Genomic DNA, 15,426 nt, shown 5'->3' on the forward strand with positions numbered 1-15,426 from the left:
GAATAAAGTAACCCTTATAACATTGACCTAGTAACCCCTGTAAAACTGACCGAGTAACCCCTACATCACTAACCGAGTAATCCTATAACACTGACCAAGTAACCTCTATAACACTAACGAATTAACCTCCTATAATGACTGACCACACGGTGTGGCCAGCCACGTATAAGAATTTGTGTATTACTCCGTACTAATTATCGTTGATCGCATACAAGGCTAGAATAATTCGTTTTCCTTTCACCCTAATCTCTATACGGCTCTACCTAGCATACCCAAAAAAGGGTGTTGTTAAACATCACTCCCAAATTACAACCCGTCGCTCGCATTTTTTTCATGAAATTCCGTATTTGCCCCTCGTATATAAATACTCACGACACTTACAACACATTTCATGCTCGTACTTCTCTCTCTTAAAATTAAAATTCTCTTCAAAAATTAAAAAAACAGAAAATTTGGGAAAATAAAAATCTGAAAATCCAAAAAAAAAAAAAAAAAAAAAAAAAACAGAAAATAAAAAAGAAAAAGAACAACGACCACCACCAATCCAAGGAGGGTAATCCAATGGCGGACCGGAGGCGAATAAGGCTGACTTTAGGCGGTCGTGGCGGAGGCGTGGGAGGCGACGAGCAGGTATGTGATTGTGTTTGTTCGTTAATTTGTAAAAAAAAAAAAGTTTCGGAAATTTTGGGACATCCGCCTGAAATTTCTGGATGTCCAAAATCCGATTTTTTTTTTTCTTGATTAATTTTTTGTTTTTTGCTTTTTGTGTTTAATATTATTTTTGTAGTCGTGATTAATATTTTTTAAATGACTGATTAAAATTATTCCTAATTTTTTTTTCGTGATTAGTATGTTTTTTTTTTCGTGCTTAATATATTTTTTTTCTCGTGGTTAATGTTATGTTTATTTTTTCGTGCTTAATATATATATTTTTTTTCTTGACTAATATTTTTAAAATAACCGATTAAGATTATTATTATTAGTAATGTTATTAGTTAGGATTGTTATTATTAGTAGCAATATTACTATTACTATAATTATTGGTGCTATTATTATTATCGTTGTTGGAAATATTGTTGTTGTTATTAGTATTATTACCATTATCATTGTTGTTGTTGTTGTTGTTGTTGTTGTTGTTATTAGTATTATTACCATTATTATTGATGTTGTTGTTGTTGTTGTTGTTGTTGTTGTTGTTGTTGTTTTGTAATGTTGTTAGTAGTATGTTGTGAAATTTGCGGTTTATTATTATTATTATTATTGTTGTTGTTGTTGTTGTTGTTGTTGTTGTTGTTGTTAATATTGTTATTATTGTAAATTTTTTTTTTTCGTGATTAATATTTTTTTAATAACCGATTAAAATTATTATTATTAGTAATGTTATTAGTATTAGGATTGTTATTATTAGTAGCAATATTACTATTACTATAATTATTGGTGTTATTATTATTATCGTTGTTGGGAATATTATTATTATTGTTGTTGTTATTAGTATTATTACCATTATTATTGTTATTGTTATTAATATTGTTATTATTGTAATATTGTTTATTTTTTTGAATTTGAATATTAGTTGTTCAACTTTAATATCATAGTTATATTTGTAATTATTACTGATATTTGATTTTGTACTTATTTAATGTAGATTGAGGGTTCGGGTGCTTGGCATGTAATATCAAGACATTTAAATGCGTCTGTTAGGAGGGAGTCGGGTCGTTCGGTAAATACGGGGGCACTGTATCATCATGAGCAGCAATATGGGTCTCCTGGTACTTGGTCAGGGGAGCATCAGTCGCAAGGGAGCCTCCCCATGTACTCATCGGGTGGAGTGCCTTCATCTGACGATGAGGACGAAGAGCGGGCAAGTCAGGCTGATCGAGATGAAGAGTATGACCCTTAGGATTATCATACGATGCATAGGGGTCAGCATGGGAGATTTGTTAGTAGCATTCAAGCGAGTCGGCCTTCCACCAGCTCAGCAGAGACATGGGTAGTGCAACAGCCGATGCCAGATGGTCTTGAGGATGGTACTGTTATCCCTAGTTTTGGTGGTCACGTGGCTGCATATATATGGGGCGGGCAGGAGCGTAATGTTTTGCGCTGTTTGAGCAGGACACAGTTGTGTTCTGCATTGGTTACCTGGCAAGGTCGTCTTGCACAGGAGCACTTGGAATTGATTGATGGTAGTGGTCTGTCTCACTTACCCGAGATCATGTTTAGGCGTTTTGACTGGTCGTTGATTTCTGCATTTGTTGAGAGAAGGCAGCCAGATACGAACACGTTTCATATGCCATTTTGGGAGATCACGATCATGCTGCACGATGTGTACCATATTCTTGGGCTTCGTGTTGATGGTTCCATGGTTTTCACTACTCCTAGCACGGATGCCATACGCGACGCGTGCTCGATTACCATGGACATTACTGCGGAAGAGCTAAATGAGAAGTGCGGTACGAAAACCATTTGGCAGGATAGTGGGGTGCTGACCGAGAGGATTATGGACTCGACCTTGGAGGCGCAGATGAGGCCCTTCGGTGTCCATTACGGTGCCTACATGTGGTTAGTACTGGGCGGATGTCTGTTTTTGGACAAGAGTGGTATTGTACTCATCCGTCCTTCCTCAACGAGCTTGTTGTTGATGATCTTCCAATCAATGAGTTCTCTTGGGGTTCATCTGCTCTAGCATATCTATATCGCCAGTTAGGTACGTCATCAAGAAAAGATGTCGATTCAATCGCTGGTTGTCTCACGCTTCTACAGGCGTGGATCTACGAGTACTTTCCGTGCTTCCGGCCTCAGCAGGGTACCTTGACGAGGGAGCTTAGTATTCCTCGTGCGTCTGCTTGGGATGTGGGATCGGGATGCCCCAACAAGATCATGGAGCGCCTCCTCACTTTTCGTGCTAGATTGGATCAGCTGACTGACAATGAGGTTAACTGGCTATCGTACGGAGTTGATCCTGCACGACGCATGCCAGACACTCTATTTATTGGCTGTATCCAGTACCGTAGCATCATTGAGCCATACATGCCTTATCGAGTGGTCCGACAACTTGGATTCGTGCAGGACATTCCAAGGGCCATTATCAGGCCTGAGAAGGCTAAGAGACCGACGAACTTGAAGATGCATCGGGTTGACTTTCCGACCAAGATGACATCTGTGATGTGGACTCGGTTTGTCCCTGGCTCGTCTTTTAGTGTTGTTTTAGGTGCCCTCACCAGACTTGGTGGTAGAGCTCCTACGGCCGCTCCTGGTTACATGCAGTGGCTGTACCGATTTTCTCATACTCGTCTTTCTCCTGGTGGGTCATTAGATGGGAGTACCAGACTACCTGAGAGGACTAACACGGACTATGTAAGTAGTTGTGTTTTATTATACTATAAATACCACTTAAACAAATTGTAATTTCTATAATTAATATGTTGTTCTCTTATTTGCAGTGGATGGGTCGGTCCTTGGAGATTCACCGAAGAGCACTGGATGAGTATCCCACCATGTCGCATGAAACAAGGGCAATGACTGAGCAGCTGATAGTTGACTGGAAGGCGATGATGGGGTTGTGAATTACTTGTCTTTTAGTTTTATATTAGCTGATAGTCATTGTTTTACAGTACTTTGTATTCGGCATGTAATTTAAGAACTGGAGACTTATTTAATATTTGGTTTTGTTGAAACTTTATTTAATTATTTTTATTGATTTATATTACATAGCTACAACTGTTCAACCTAAGTCAAAGTACATAAATGAGTTCACTGCCTAATTAATACATCCCACATGTTCCTTCTAACTTCATATTGCTGATCCAATCTGTCAACACTTGGCTCGTGGTGCTCGGTCCACCATCCTGCAATCAGGGGAAGAGGTGAATTTTCTGCAAGGTCAATACGGATGAAATGTGGCCCCCCCCCAACTATAACGATCACAAACTCTCGGTCGGGTGCCCTGACCGGCTGACCGTGCTTCGTGCCCGCAACGGTAAGATCGCGAGGCATGGGTAGTAGCAGGTTGGTACGGTGCCTACACCAAGAATAATAACCCTTGCGTTGAACCAAGTAACAATAGGAAATAAATCTTGAATTGCAACCATCCAATGCCGTGAATCAACCGCCCCACCATCCCATCGAATACGTTCCACATTCATCCAAACCCTTCCAATCCCGTAAATCCTTTCGTATAGGAATGGATGAGCGGCGACCTCGTTTGCTATTATTTCCCGAGCGTCAAACCATTGTGCTTGATCACCGAAGAAGAAGTCGGCCATACAACGAAAGCCACAGTTACCATCACCAATGACATCCTTCCATGCCGGGATGTAAGGCAACATCGGTCCTGGAAGCAAGTGCAAATACCTGAAGTGGCGGATGTCACATGGATCTTTTGCTTCTGCACAAAATTAATGTTCAGTTATTAATAAGCTACAAGATGAAATACGTTTAAACCACAATAGCCAGTTGTACCTGTTTTCCGTGCACCACGTTGAGTGTTTCGACGGTTAACATGTTCGAAATAACAAGGATCTCGTCTTGTATCATTGTTCCTTCGTTGACCTCGAACGTTGTGGTTTACATATGGATCTTCAAGGTTTGAATGATCCGGATGCAATACCTCCTCAATGATGCGAGATACATTTTGAAGTACAGCAGGATCACTACCAATGACCTCATCAACCAGGGAACGAAAATGTGCAGCTTCCTCGGTCGAGTCGTTAACGAACACCGGTACATCAACACCATCACCGATAACCAAGGTCTTCCAGAACAGATGAATTTGCTTTATATACAAGCCTGTTTGGCAACTAGCAAATCATGTATCTGGCAAGCACATGGCAAACCGTGGGTCAGACGCATTGCACATCCACGACGCTCATACACTTGATAACTCAGCTTCCTCATCCTTCTCGTCTCGTCATCGAGAACTTTCAAACAATACTGAGACACCTTGCCGTGACAGTGGAAATTGTTTGTACTTCTCACCAATCTTCGACCTAGACGCCTCCAAACCATTACGAATTGCAATGATCTGATTACCAATATGATAATGTACTCGGGCCCATACGGTATCCAAAGAACCTGCCGTTGATTAAAATTATAAAAAACCATTATATTTATAATTAAAATAACTAAAACGAAGTAAATACTTCAACTACAACATAATAACAACGAACCTGTCAAAGATTCAAACCACATCTTCACGGCCGAATGTTGGCTCTCAACTCTGCAAGTACTCGTGTTACCTAAGTGAAGAACTTGGTTCGTCCAAAATGTCACAAATTTCGTTTTATGACAAAGCCATGTTCTCTCAACATAACTAATCACTGTCGGATAACTTTCCCACCGAGCCTTCATTGTATCTACAGCAGCATTATAATCCGCCTCGGTTGCAGCATCCATGATACGTTTCCATTTGTCGTTTTTGAAACTCGCACCGATCCTCTTGTTTTTGAACATATCAGTGACCCGAGCCTCCACATCTTTGTTAATGTGCCATCGACAAAGTAAATGCGACGTCACTGGAAACACTTCTCTCAATGCCGCACACAGGCCAAGCTCACGGTTTGTCAAAAATACCGTGAGTTCCTTATCATACCCAATCAACTCTCTTAATCTCTGCAAAACCCACCGATAGCTTGCCGTGCACTCGTTGCGCATGAACACATAACCGACGAGGAAATTCTGATTTGTCGGTGTCACACCAACTATCTCAAAGAACGACATCCCTTATCGGTTGGTCTTGTAAGTCGAATCCATACCGATCACATGTGGGTACGTGCGTAGTATGTTTACCGTGATTGGGTGCACCATAAACGCATGATGTAGAACGCCGAGATCATCAGACATGACCCAGTAAATATACTGACTCTGTCTCGCCAAATGAAGAAATTATTGAACAACTCCTCTCCCATCAGACATCTCTGTTCTCGAGTCATTCCGACAATTGTAAATATGTCTGATGTTTGGATGATCATCGGGAAATTGCTCTGCAATAGTCGCCATGATGTTACGCGGTGCAACCTTTGACTTTTTCATGTCACGCACAACCTTCTTCGCATCCGGGCTCAAGCCACTAATTTTACGATGACCCTCCTGATACACAATCATTGGATGGTTATCGGTCCCAGTTGCATCATTTTTTGCCCGGATCTTCCAACTATCGGTGATGAACTCATAATATATCTTGATGTAGAAAGGACAACCATTGGCTTTGGTTTTTGTGTCCTTCCGAATTGCGTTCTCAAGATCTCTCGGCTTGCTCTTTCGTCCCGGATCACGTCTCAAATATCGATACGGTCGACCATCTCTAGTTTTGTTGTAAGACGATTTAACCAAAATAAATCCCAGATTTATGGCAACAACATCTGCTCATTTAACTGCATCATCAAACGTTGGAAAAAACGTGTCTGTGACAAAATTCGCACTATAATTCACATCGTCACCGCCGTCTTCAAACTCCGAATCCTATAAAAATAAAAGAAAACACACAAAACACTCCAATATTAGTATTTTAATTATAATATTAATAACAATATTTTTAAAACAACAATAATAATAATAATTACAATATTAATAACAATATTTATAAAACAACAACAATAATAATAATAGTAATAATAATAATAACAATAATAATAATAATCAATTGACTTTGTAGGTTTTTGTTATAATAATAATAATAATAATTATTATTATTATTATTATTATTATTATTATTATAATAATAATAATTATTATAATAATAATAATAATAATAATAATAATAATAATAACATTAACTAATATTAACTAACACCAACTAACACTAACATTAACTAATATCACAACATTAACTTATATTAACTAACACTAACATTAACTAATATTAACTAACATTAACATAAACTAATACTAACAAAAATAGCTAACAATAACAATAACAATAACAATAACAATAACAATAGCAACAATAACAATATTAATAACAATTACAAACCACATTTTTTTCGCAACCCAATTTATGCTCACCAATACCAACAACAACAACAAATAATAATAATAATAATAATAATAATAATTTTTTTTTTAATGAAAAGGGGACATCCGCCCAAAAAATCCGGATCCTTCATGGAGGATCCGCCTAAGATTTCCGGATCCACCATGGAAGATCCAAAAATTCCAGGCGGATGTATATATACAGATTCTTCCGACGATGCCTCCGGTGTACGATCATTGTCGTCGTTCATCGTCCAAAACCCGTCGCTAAACCTTGATAATTTTTTTTTTAAAATTAAATATTTTTGGCGGTGAGCTCGGGAATTTTTGAGCTCGGGATTTTTTTAAGGCAAGTAGTGGGTCAAAGTGCTCGGGAATAATATTAAAATGCTCGGGAAACTATGTGACAAAGTGGTGGAGCTTTATATAGCCCAAATTAACACAAGGGCAAAATGGTAACTTCACATTAAAATAGGAGCGACGCCTAATATCTTACCACTTTAATTCAGTGCTCACAATCAGCGTCCCACATTAATCTCACGTTTAAGAAGAGGATGATTAACTTATCTTTATCTGGAGTCGCCACTCTAATTCATTTGGGCAAACTACTTGATTCGGCAACTAATCTACTATCAATCCTCTGGTAATTTCTGTTGTCTTTAATTATTATAATTCTCCCTTTTCCCATATTTGTATTAAATTCTCATCTGCTCAAGTAAAATAAAATATAATTGTGAGTTCGATTCAATCAGAGTTTTCTAGATAATCCAGAAAACTTTAGTTAAAATAGATCATTCATCTTTTTCCATGGCCGTTCGTTTTTGTTTGTTTCTACTTTAGTGATAATCCAAAGCCATAACTTTTCATGGATTTTTTAAGTGTCATTTCAGAAATGAAAAACACTTCACTATTTTGCAACACTACACTGATTACGGAGTACATTAGGTTCAATTGTGCTAAGGTTTACAAAAGGAAAATTGAAGGGCAGCAAATCCAGAGAATGCACGCAAGCTGTTTGATGAAATGCCGACAAGAAATCTACTTCACTTTATAAAGGTAAGCATGTATGTGATTAACTCCTTTCAAAGAAGAGATATTTTCATATCTGGATGAGCAAAATTGTCAACAAAAAATTACAAGTAGATGGGAGTGTTTTAATCTGTTACTACTTTGCTGAGTGGTATAAAAAAACGGGGAATGCTACCGTATAAAGAAATGGAGTAACCTTTATCGGACGAACGATGCAAAATGGAATTATAAAACTTGATTAAATTTTTTGAAAAAAAAATACATCTCTTCCTAGGGTGTTACACACTATTTTTCCTTACCTATACAATCTACGTTACTGTTAGTTACTCCAAATGTAAAAAAGAGTACTGTAGTCCGTTACTGTAATTATTTGTCAGTAGAATGTGTGATTCACAGCCAACGGGAGAAAAAATCATTGGTTTCACTCTGCTTTTACATAAAAGCTGATAATAATGCAAAGTCCTTGTAATTCATCCTTCATCATCATTTACAAGAATTGTCTACCAGAATTGCAAGGCATAGAAAAAAGGGAGTGAACCACCAACAAGAAATTCAAAAAGAAAATGGCAGAGGGGGTTCTTTTTGAGTTGTCTGGAACAGTGTTGGAAGGCTTTGGCAAAGCAGCCATGAAAGAGGCTGCATCCTGGTGGGGTGCACGAGACGATTTGAAGAAGCTTGAGAAAACCATCAGGATGATCCAAGCTCGAGTTCCCGAGGCACCAGGAAGAGGATGGCAGTGATGCCGTCAAAGAGTGGCTTCGCAGGCTGAGGATGGTTCTTTACCAAGTTGACGACCTGTTTGATCTTGTCCTTACTGTTGACCGCCAGAAACAGCAGATTGAAGTTAACAAGCAGGTTTGTGTTTCTTTCTCGAGGTCTGGCACTCTTTGTTTTAACTGGAAAATATCTCGAGAAATCAAGTCTATTCGACAACAACTTTGTGAAATCAATTCAGATATTGCTGGCTTGAACTTGCCTGCCTATGGTCATAGAGACGAACCACAACCACTAAGGGCTCGTTTCATGAGGAATAGGGAAACATGCTCTTTTGTGAAAGCAGAAGATGTCATTGGTAGGGAAACTGATAAAAACATTATTATTGGGATGCTTTTTAATTCCAATAATGATGGGAAAAGGATTGCTGTGATTCCAATAGTGGGCTTAGGGGGTATCGGAAAAACCACTCTTGCTCAACTGGTTTTTAATGATGAGGGGGTTCAGAACCATTTTGATCTTACTAAATGGGTCTGTGTACCTGAGTTAGGTGATCAAAACACAGTAATCAGGAGAGTTTACCAATGCTTCACCGGTGATAAGGATTTTGATAGACTCTTATTTGAAGATATTGTATCGAGCATCCAAGTATCAATAAAAGATAAGAAGTATCTTCTTGTCTTAGATGATATATGGGATGAAAGTCGGGATAGTTGGTTGGATCTTCTAAGTTTGCTTGAATGTGGCGCAAATGGGAGTAGAGTTATTGTAACAACACGCTCTGCTAATGTTGCAAAAGCTGTTGGGACAGCAGAACCCCACAGTCTAGGACTTCTAGCTGAAGAGGAGTCCTGGAACCTTTTCAAAAAAATTGCATTCCGATTGGGGCAAGAAGAGAGTAATCCTGGTTTGACTCAGCTTGGGAAGGAGATCGTTGAAAGTTGTGGAAATGTTCCCCTTGCTATCAGGGTTGTTGGAAGCCTTCTACACTCTGAAAATAGCGAGAAACATTGGCAACGGATTAGAAATGCTCGACTCTCGAAGGCAAAGAGGAACGAAGACAACAGCATAATGCAAGTGTTGAAGTTGAGTTGTGATTACTTGCCATCGGCATTAAAGCAATGCTTTGCTTACTGTTCATTGTTCAAAAAAAATTACACATATAGGAAAGATAAATTAGTTAAATTGTGGATGGCACAAGGATATTTTGATCCATCAAGCACGGATACTGGAGAACAATATTTTTTGGAACTGTTAGGGAGGAATTTATTCCAAGATCCAAATGAAGATGATGTAGGGAACGTCATATGCTGCAAAATGCATGATTTAGTGCATGATTTGGCTCAAGATATAGCTGGTGAAGAGATGAAACAGGTTGAGCCTTCCGACAAAATATCTTCTACTGATGGACTTATGCATGTGAGTTTTAAAAAAAGGGGGATTTATAGTGGATGGAAAGTTTCAGTGTCATTGCTTGCTGCTAGGAAGATGCGGTCAGTGACACTGTCTAGTAACTATTTTGGATGGACTATAGAAACACCATCTCTTAAAATGGCAATTTTGAAATTTCAGTCTTTGCGTGTCTTGGACTTAGAGGGTATGAATATCTCCGTGGTCCCAAATTCTGTAGGGAAGTTGAGACATCTGAGGTACCTTAGTCTTGAAAGCAATTATTCTATTAGATGTCTTCCTAATGACATAACAAGATTACAGAACCTGCAAACACTGAAGCTTCGTTATTGTGTCTCTCTTACAGAGTTGCCAAGAGATTTTTTTAAATTGGATGACTTGAGGCACTTGGAAATTGCTGGGAGTGGTTTGAGTGATTTTCCAGTAGGATTTGGGAAAATGACATCTTTGAAAGAGTTGGATGTATTTGTGGTTGGGAAAAGCTGTGGTATAGATTCATTGCCACCCTTGAATTTTTGTGAGAATCAGCTTATTACATTTTGCAAGTGGCGAAGTGATGCTGTTGTGGAAGCACAGAGAGCAAATTTGAAGGATAATCAGCGATTGATTAGTCTTTGCTTAGATTTTAAATGTATGGAAGTTGCTCCCAATTTAAGTGAAATGGATAAAATGTTAATGTTCTTGCAACTGCCTCCAAATCTTAAAGATATTGGAGTTCATTACTATGAAGGAGTTGAGATGCCACGTAGATGGTTAGATGGGTTATCTAAGCTTGTTTCCATTCGTATTGAGGATTGCAGTAATTGCAGAGTTCTTCCTCATTTGAGTCGGCTGCCTTATCTCAATGAAATCTGTTTATCTTGGCTTGATGACTTGGAATATGTAGAAGATGAAGGCGACATCTGGGTAAGTGGAGGTGGAGAGTGTGGTTCTGGATCCCAAAATGGTTACTTCCCATCCTTAACGACCTTGTCAATCGATTATTTAAGTTCTATAAAGGGGTGGACAAGACCAGCAAAGGATGATGATGGTGAGCCAAGGCAATTGCTGTTTCCTCGTCTTCTGCAAATGACATTAAATTATTGCCCCAAATTGGCATCAATGCCCCTAGCACCAAAGTTGGAGTTTTTGAGGGTGGAAAAAATCAATGGGAAGGTGTTAGAGTCGAATCTGATTTCAATTGATGATGAAAAAGCATCTTCATCATCTTTATCTTCATCAACACTTTTCACCACCTTAAAAATTTTGCGTATTTCTGAAATTGAAGGTGGACTAGCTTATCTTGCAATCAGTAGTAAGCTATTTAATCTACAATATTTAACGATATACGGATGCATGGAACTGACAAGTTTGACGATAGAATCTTCAAATTCCATTCAACATCTCGTGATTCAGAAGTGCAAAACCTTGGAAAATATAACATTGGGGAATCTCTCTGTCCTTGAAACACTTGATATTGTTGATTGTCAAGAATTGGCAGCACTTCCATAGTCATTACAAGGCCTTACCTCTTTACAGAAACTTTCTATCGAGGATTGTCCACATCTGAAAGAAAGATATGAGAAGTCGAATGGCCAAGATTGGCACCTTCTCCAACATATCCCCAGGGTTGACTTGTGAGTTACTCAACTGTCTTTGTTTTCTTTTACTAGTATTATGTGTGATGACATTTGACATAAAAAACCTTCCTTCGTTACAAAACAAATGCGTTAGTTTTAGTAACACATTTGACATAAAATACAAGTTTGACTACTAATTTTTTATTTTTTTTGAAGAACAATTAAATATCTATATATTAAGTTGAAAAGTTGATTTGTTGAAAGACTTAAAATTACTTTCTTGTCATATGCCAATGTACTAGTTTAACTTTATTTTTTATATAATAACTTTATTTATTATATAATTAAATATTAATAAAAATTATTTTAAAACTTATATCATGAAACTTTATATTAATACATCAACCAAAAGGGTAGTCAATGTATGGTCAAATAATAAAAAGTTAATATGAGGGTGGAGGGAGCATTTGGTATCTCAATTTATTCCTTTTTACTATTATTTAAAGGGGAGAAACAGTTAATTGTCCATTTGTCCCATAAAACGATGTAGAACAAGGCAAAAGAGAATAAAAATACTCATACATTGTATTGGATTGATTATAAGTCGGCTCACATGTTGGACATTTTGTTGTTAAAAGGGTGTTTTCGTAAAAAAAAGATGGGAAAAGTTACACAAGTACTTCTCCAGAAACTGGTTGATGCACACAATGTGTTTCCTAGACAAAATCGTACTATTTGTACAAATGTCAGACTTGCTTATAGGTGATGCATTTCAACTGTTTCCCATGTTTATTGTTTTGATTAGTGTGTGTGGTATATATATATATACGAAGTATATTATATAGACCCTCCTTTGTAATTAGTAATCATTAAGGAATTCATCTGGCATAACTTCAGTATATACAATTAACTTGGTCCAGTTTATGTCATGTATGGGCTTTAAGTATAGCTGCATGAAAAAACACGTTACAAATCTGGCTCGCTGTTAGTTATAAGCATTGGGTTTTTGGTTAAGAATTAACGATGTCTAATTTTATCTTCACAGTTGGACAGCAATAGCTTCTTGACTTAACTAAATCAATTTTATCTGGTCTGTTGAATTACCAGAATTGATTAATATCATCGCAACAATTCCGTGACAGACAATTTCATGCTGCTGTAAGCTTCTCATCAGGTACTTCCAAGCAGGAATAATCATTATCATTATCCTATGTAGCTATATTGCATTATTTCCCTACTCATTTTGTCGTTTGGCTTTTGTTTAGATTTGTTTCCTGAAATTAAATATTAGCTGCTATTGTTTATTGCAGCTCAGCAGGTTCCTACTTTAAATTGTCGTCTCAAATCGGAGGAAACTTAATCCATGCTATCATCTCACTCAGATGATCCTGCAAGCTTTAGGTATCTGAAATTTCAGACTTGAATAGCCTACTACAGTACCTTTTATAACTGAATTTTATCGATTAATATTCTGAGTTTCTAGTTAAACTTGTACAATAGATTACTATTTACTAAGTTGTTTATCTGAGTGGGAAACTAAGAGCTATTGAAGGACAAAAAAATACTCTCTTATTACTTTATTAGTAAAGTCTGTAATTTGAATCTGTAATTATCTTAGCTTCTTTTCTGTACATGTGGTACCCTTGTGCCACATTAAGTCAGATTTTGTGCATTTAGGATTGTAAATTTTGTGTTTTATTCTCATGACATTGTACATACAAGTAAATATCAACTATCCTACCATAAATTTTTGAAACTGTTGACTATTTATGAAGCATTTATACAGCTTCGGAGCTCCGTAATAAGTGCTATGCACATCTTACCACTTTTCCTCCTTGATACATCATAATTCGTTATTGCTCAATGCTTTCAGGGGATGTGAATATTGAGTGGAATAAATGGAATCAGACTGAGCGGAGGAAGCTTTTACCTGACTTTGCTAGGAAATAGGAATTTTAGGAAGGAGGTTTGCTTTAGAGATGTAGTGCAGGAATGCTGAACTCAAGCGAAGATGGTGACTATTTCAATGCTCTTCAGATGCCAGGCTATGTGCATCATTGATGCAACCGGAGATACACCGAGCATGAAACAAGTGAAAAGAAATCGAGGCCCTTGTTTTACATGTATAATTTCGGGTAGTTTAATTGGATTGGCCTGAGCATATGATTGGTGGAGCTTTTCAACCCTTCCTAGAAGGTGGGGAAAGCTTACACAGTGATGCTAATCAACCCACTTTAATTTGGTGATTCTAAAGGAAGGTTTGGGAAGTGTTTTGTGGTATCCTAAATTTCAACACACAAAACAAGCGGAGGAGAGGATTTCAATGGTACTGAAAAAGTGAAAATTGTTTCTGCTATTGTGGTTTGATTGATGGTTAATCGTGGTTTAATGGTTCTGAAAATTGTTTCTGCTATTGTGGTTCGATTGATGGGTAATCGTGGTTTAATGGTGCTGAAAATTGTTTAGATTGTTGGGGTCATATGGAGCTTCAGTAAGGCTAGTGTAATTAATAGATACAGGCTCCGGTTGGAAAATGCAGCTGCACAGAACTCTGTTATCTGGTGACATTTTCCACCTTTGTCCATCAATTGTTGTTATCTTATGTATGAAGTTGCTGTAAACCTTTGCGAAACATGTTTTTGGGTTTGTTACCATCAACAAATCATAGTAAGAGAAAAAAGGGTGCACAGTGCATTCCTTTCAAGTCCCGTGGTTTTAACTCTTCAAATTGAAGAGCTTTTTCATGTTGAAAAACTAAAAGTTGCTTATGTTGTTTTTTCTTAATTCTACGTTGTTATTTATTTATTTATTTATTTCTTTTTATACTCGTAGTTTATCAGAGTTTAGAACGAGGCAACAAATATAATTGAATGTAAGATACATTGTGAAACTTTTAAGTTCTAACCATTGATTTTATAAAAGATACACCAATAAGTAGATCAAATTGTCCAGTTTACAGGTCAGCAGAGATATAAATTTTCTCCTCTTAATTTGATCCTTGTATTCTTTTCGCTTAGTTTGAGCACATTGTATTTGTTTTGTTAGAAGTCTGCTGGCCCTGCATGTCTTTGCTTTCAGAATTTTTATGTTGTACTGAAAGGAGAGAGATGTAGCTATATTTTTTGCACATTGTGAGACAGTGAGTATGTTTAGTTTTACTGTCAATTTGTTTGTAACAAGAAGATTGTTTATTTTCGTCTTGTCCTATGTCATAGCAGATTGCTTATACTATTTACTTTTTTGCCAAGTAAATAAGCTAACATACTCTTAGTATTATATTTAAATGAAAATTTACTATTTTTTAAAAAAACATTTGGTACGCTACGTATCCTACCAGGACACAAAGTGGCTCCGCCACTGCTTATGGGTACGGGTAGGGTATGGGTCTAGGTATCATTGGGTAAGGTAAGGGTCCGATATAATGTTTCAGACCCATATCCTACCCACGAACCCTGAACCATATTATACTCAAACCGTACATATACACGCACAATATATTAACTTTTAAAAAGTTTTCTTCAAGTTCTCGAGCATCCCACAATAAATTATCCTTAGTTGTGTTTGGCAAATACTCCGTAGCTCAATTGTGCAAAACTAGCTTATTTGACTAACATTAGCTTATTGACTACGAAGTATTAAATAAGCTAATATAAAGGGTTGTGTTTATTTGGTAAACAGCTTATTTGAGCAAAATTAGCTTATTTGACCAACATTAGCTTATTGAATATTAAATAAGCTAATTTAAGGT

General features: G+C 37.1%; 2 protein-coding genes across 5 annotated transcripts; both read left to right on the top strand.

The window, feature by feature from the left end:
• Window positions 1-1,912: 1,912 nt before the first annotated feature.
• LOC110683206 (protein MAIN-LIKE 1-like) lies at window positions 1,913-3,563 on the top strand. Its single transcript, XM_021859552.1, has 3 exons — window positions 1,913-2,450; window positions 2,594-3,354; window positions 3,441-3,563. The coding sequence occupies exons 1-3, from the start codon at window positions 1,913-1,915 to the stop codon at window positions 3,561-3,563; spliced, it is 1,422 nt and encodes a 473-aa protein (XP_021715244.1).
• Window positions 3,564-7,256: 3,693 nt separating this feature from the next.
• Window positions 7,257-14,462, top strand: LOC110683159 (putative disease resistance protein RGA1). 4 transcript variants are annotated; one of them, XM_021859504.1, is made up of 6 exons: window positions 7,257-7,609; window positions 7,912-8,022; window positions 8,503-11,735; window positions 12,724-12,852; window positions 12,989-13,079; window positions 13,552-14,462. In XM_021859504.1, exon 3 carries the CDS (start codon window positions 8,767-8,769, stop codon window positions 11,608-11,610), a length of 2,844 nt encoding a protein of 947 aa, XP_021715196.1. In that variant the 5' UTR covers window positions 7,257-7,609; window positions 7,912-8,022; window positions 8,503-8,766; the 3' UTR covers window positions 11,611-11,735; window positions 12,724-12,852; window positions 12,989-13,079; window positions 13,552-14,462. The 4 variants fall into 4 exon arrangements, 2 of the variants coding, with proteins under 2 accessions (XP_021715196.1, XP_021715197.1); XM_021859505.1 differs by having other exon boundaries at window positions 7,912-11,735; window positions 12,786-12,852; XR_002503564.1 differs by lacking the exon at window positions 8,503-11,735 and having other exon boundaries at window positions 7,260-7,609.
• The last annotated feature ends 964 nt before the right edge of the window (window positions 14,463-15,426 follow it).

Source organism: Chenopodium quinoa, unplaced genomic scaffold (assembly GCF_001683475.1).
Source record: "Chenopodium quinoa cultivar QQ74 unplaced genomic scaffold, ASM168347v1, whole genome shotgun sequence".
Lineage (NCBI taxonomy): Eukaryota > Viridiplantae > Streptophyta > Magnoliopsida > Caryophyllales > Amaranthaceae > Chenopodium > Chenopodium quinoa.

Coding starts and splice junctions, on each gene's coding strand:
- LOC110683206 (XM_021859552.1), top strand. CDS start 1,913: ATGCATAGGGGTCAGCATGGGAGATTTGTTAGTAGCATTCAAGCGAGT. Junction 2,451..2,593: donor AGAGCTAAATGAGAAGTGCG/GTACGAAAACCA, acceptor TTTTTGGACAAG/AGTGGTATTGTACTCATCCG. Junction 3,355..3,440: donor AGAGGACTAACACGGACTAT/GTAAGTAGTTGT, acceptor TCTTATTTGCAG/TGGATGGGTCGGTCCTTGGA.
- LOC110683159 (XM_021859505.1), top strand. CDS start 8,767: ATGGTTCTTTACCAAGTTGACGACCTGTTTGATCTTGTCCTTACTGTT.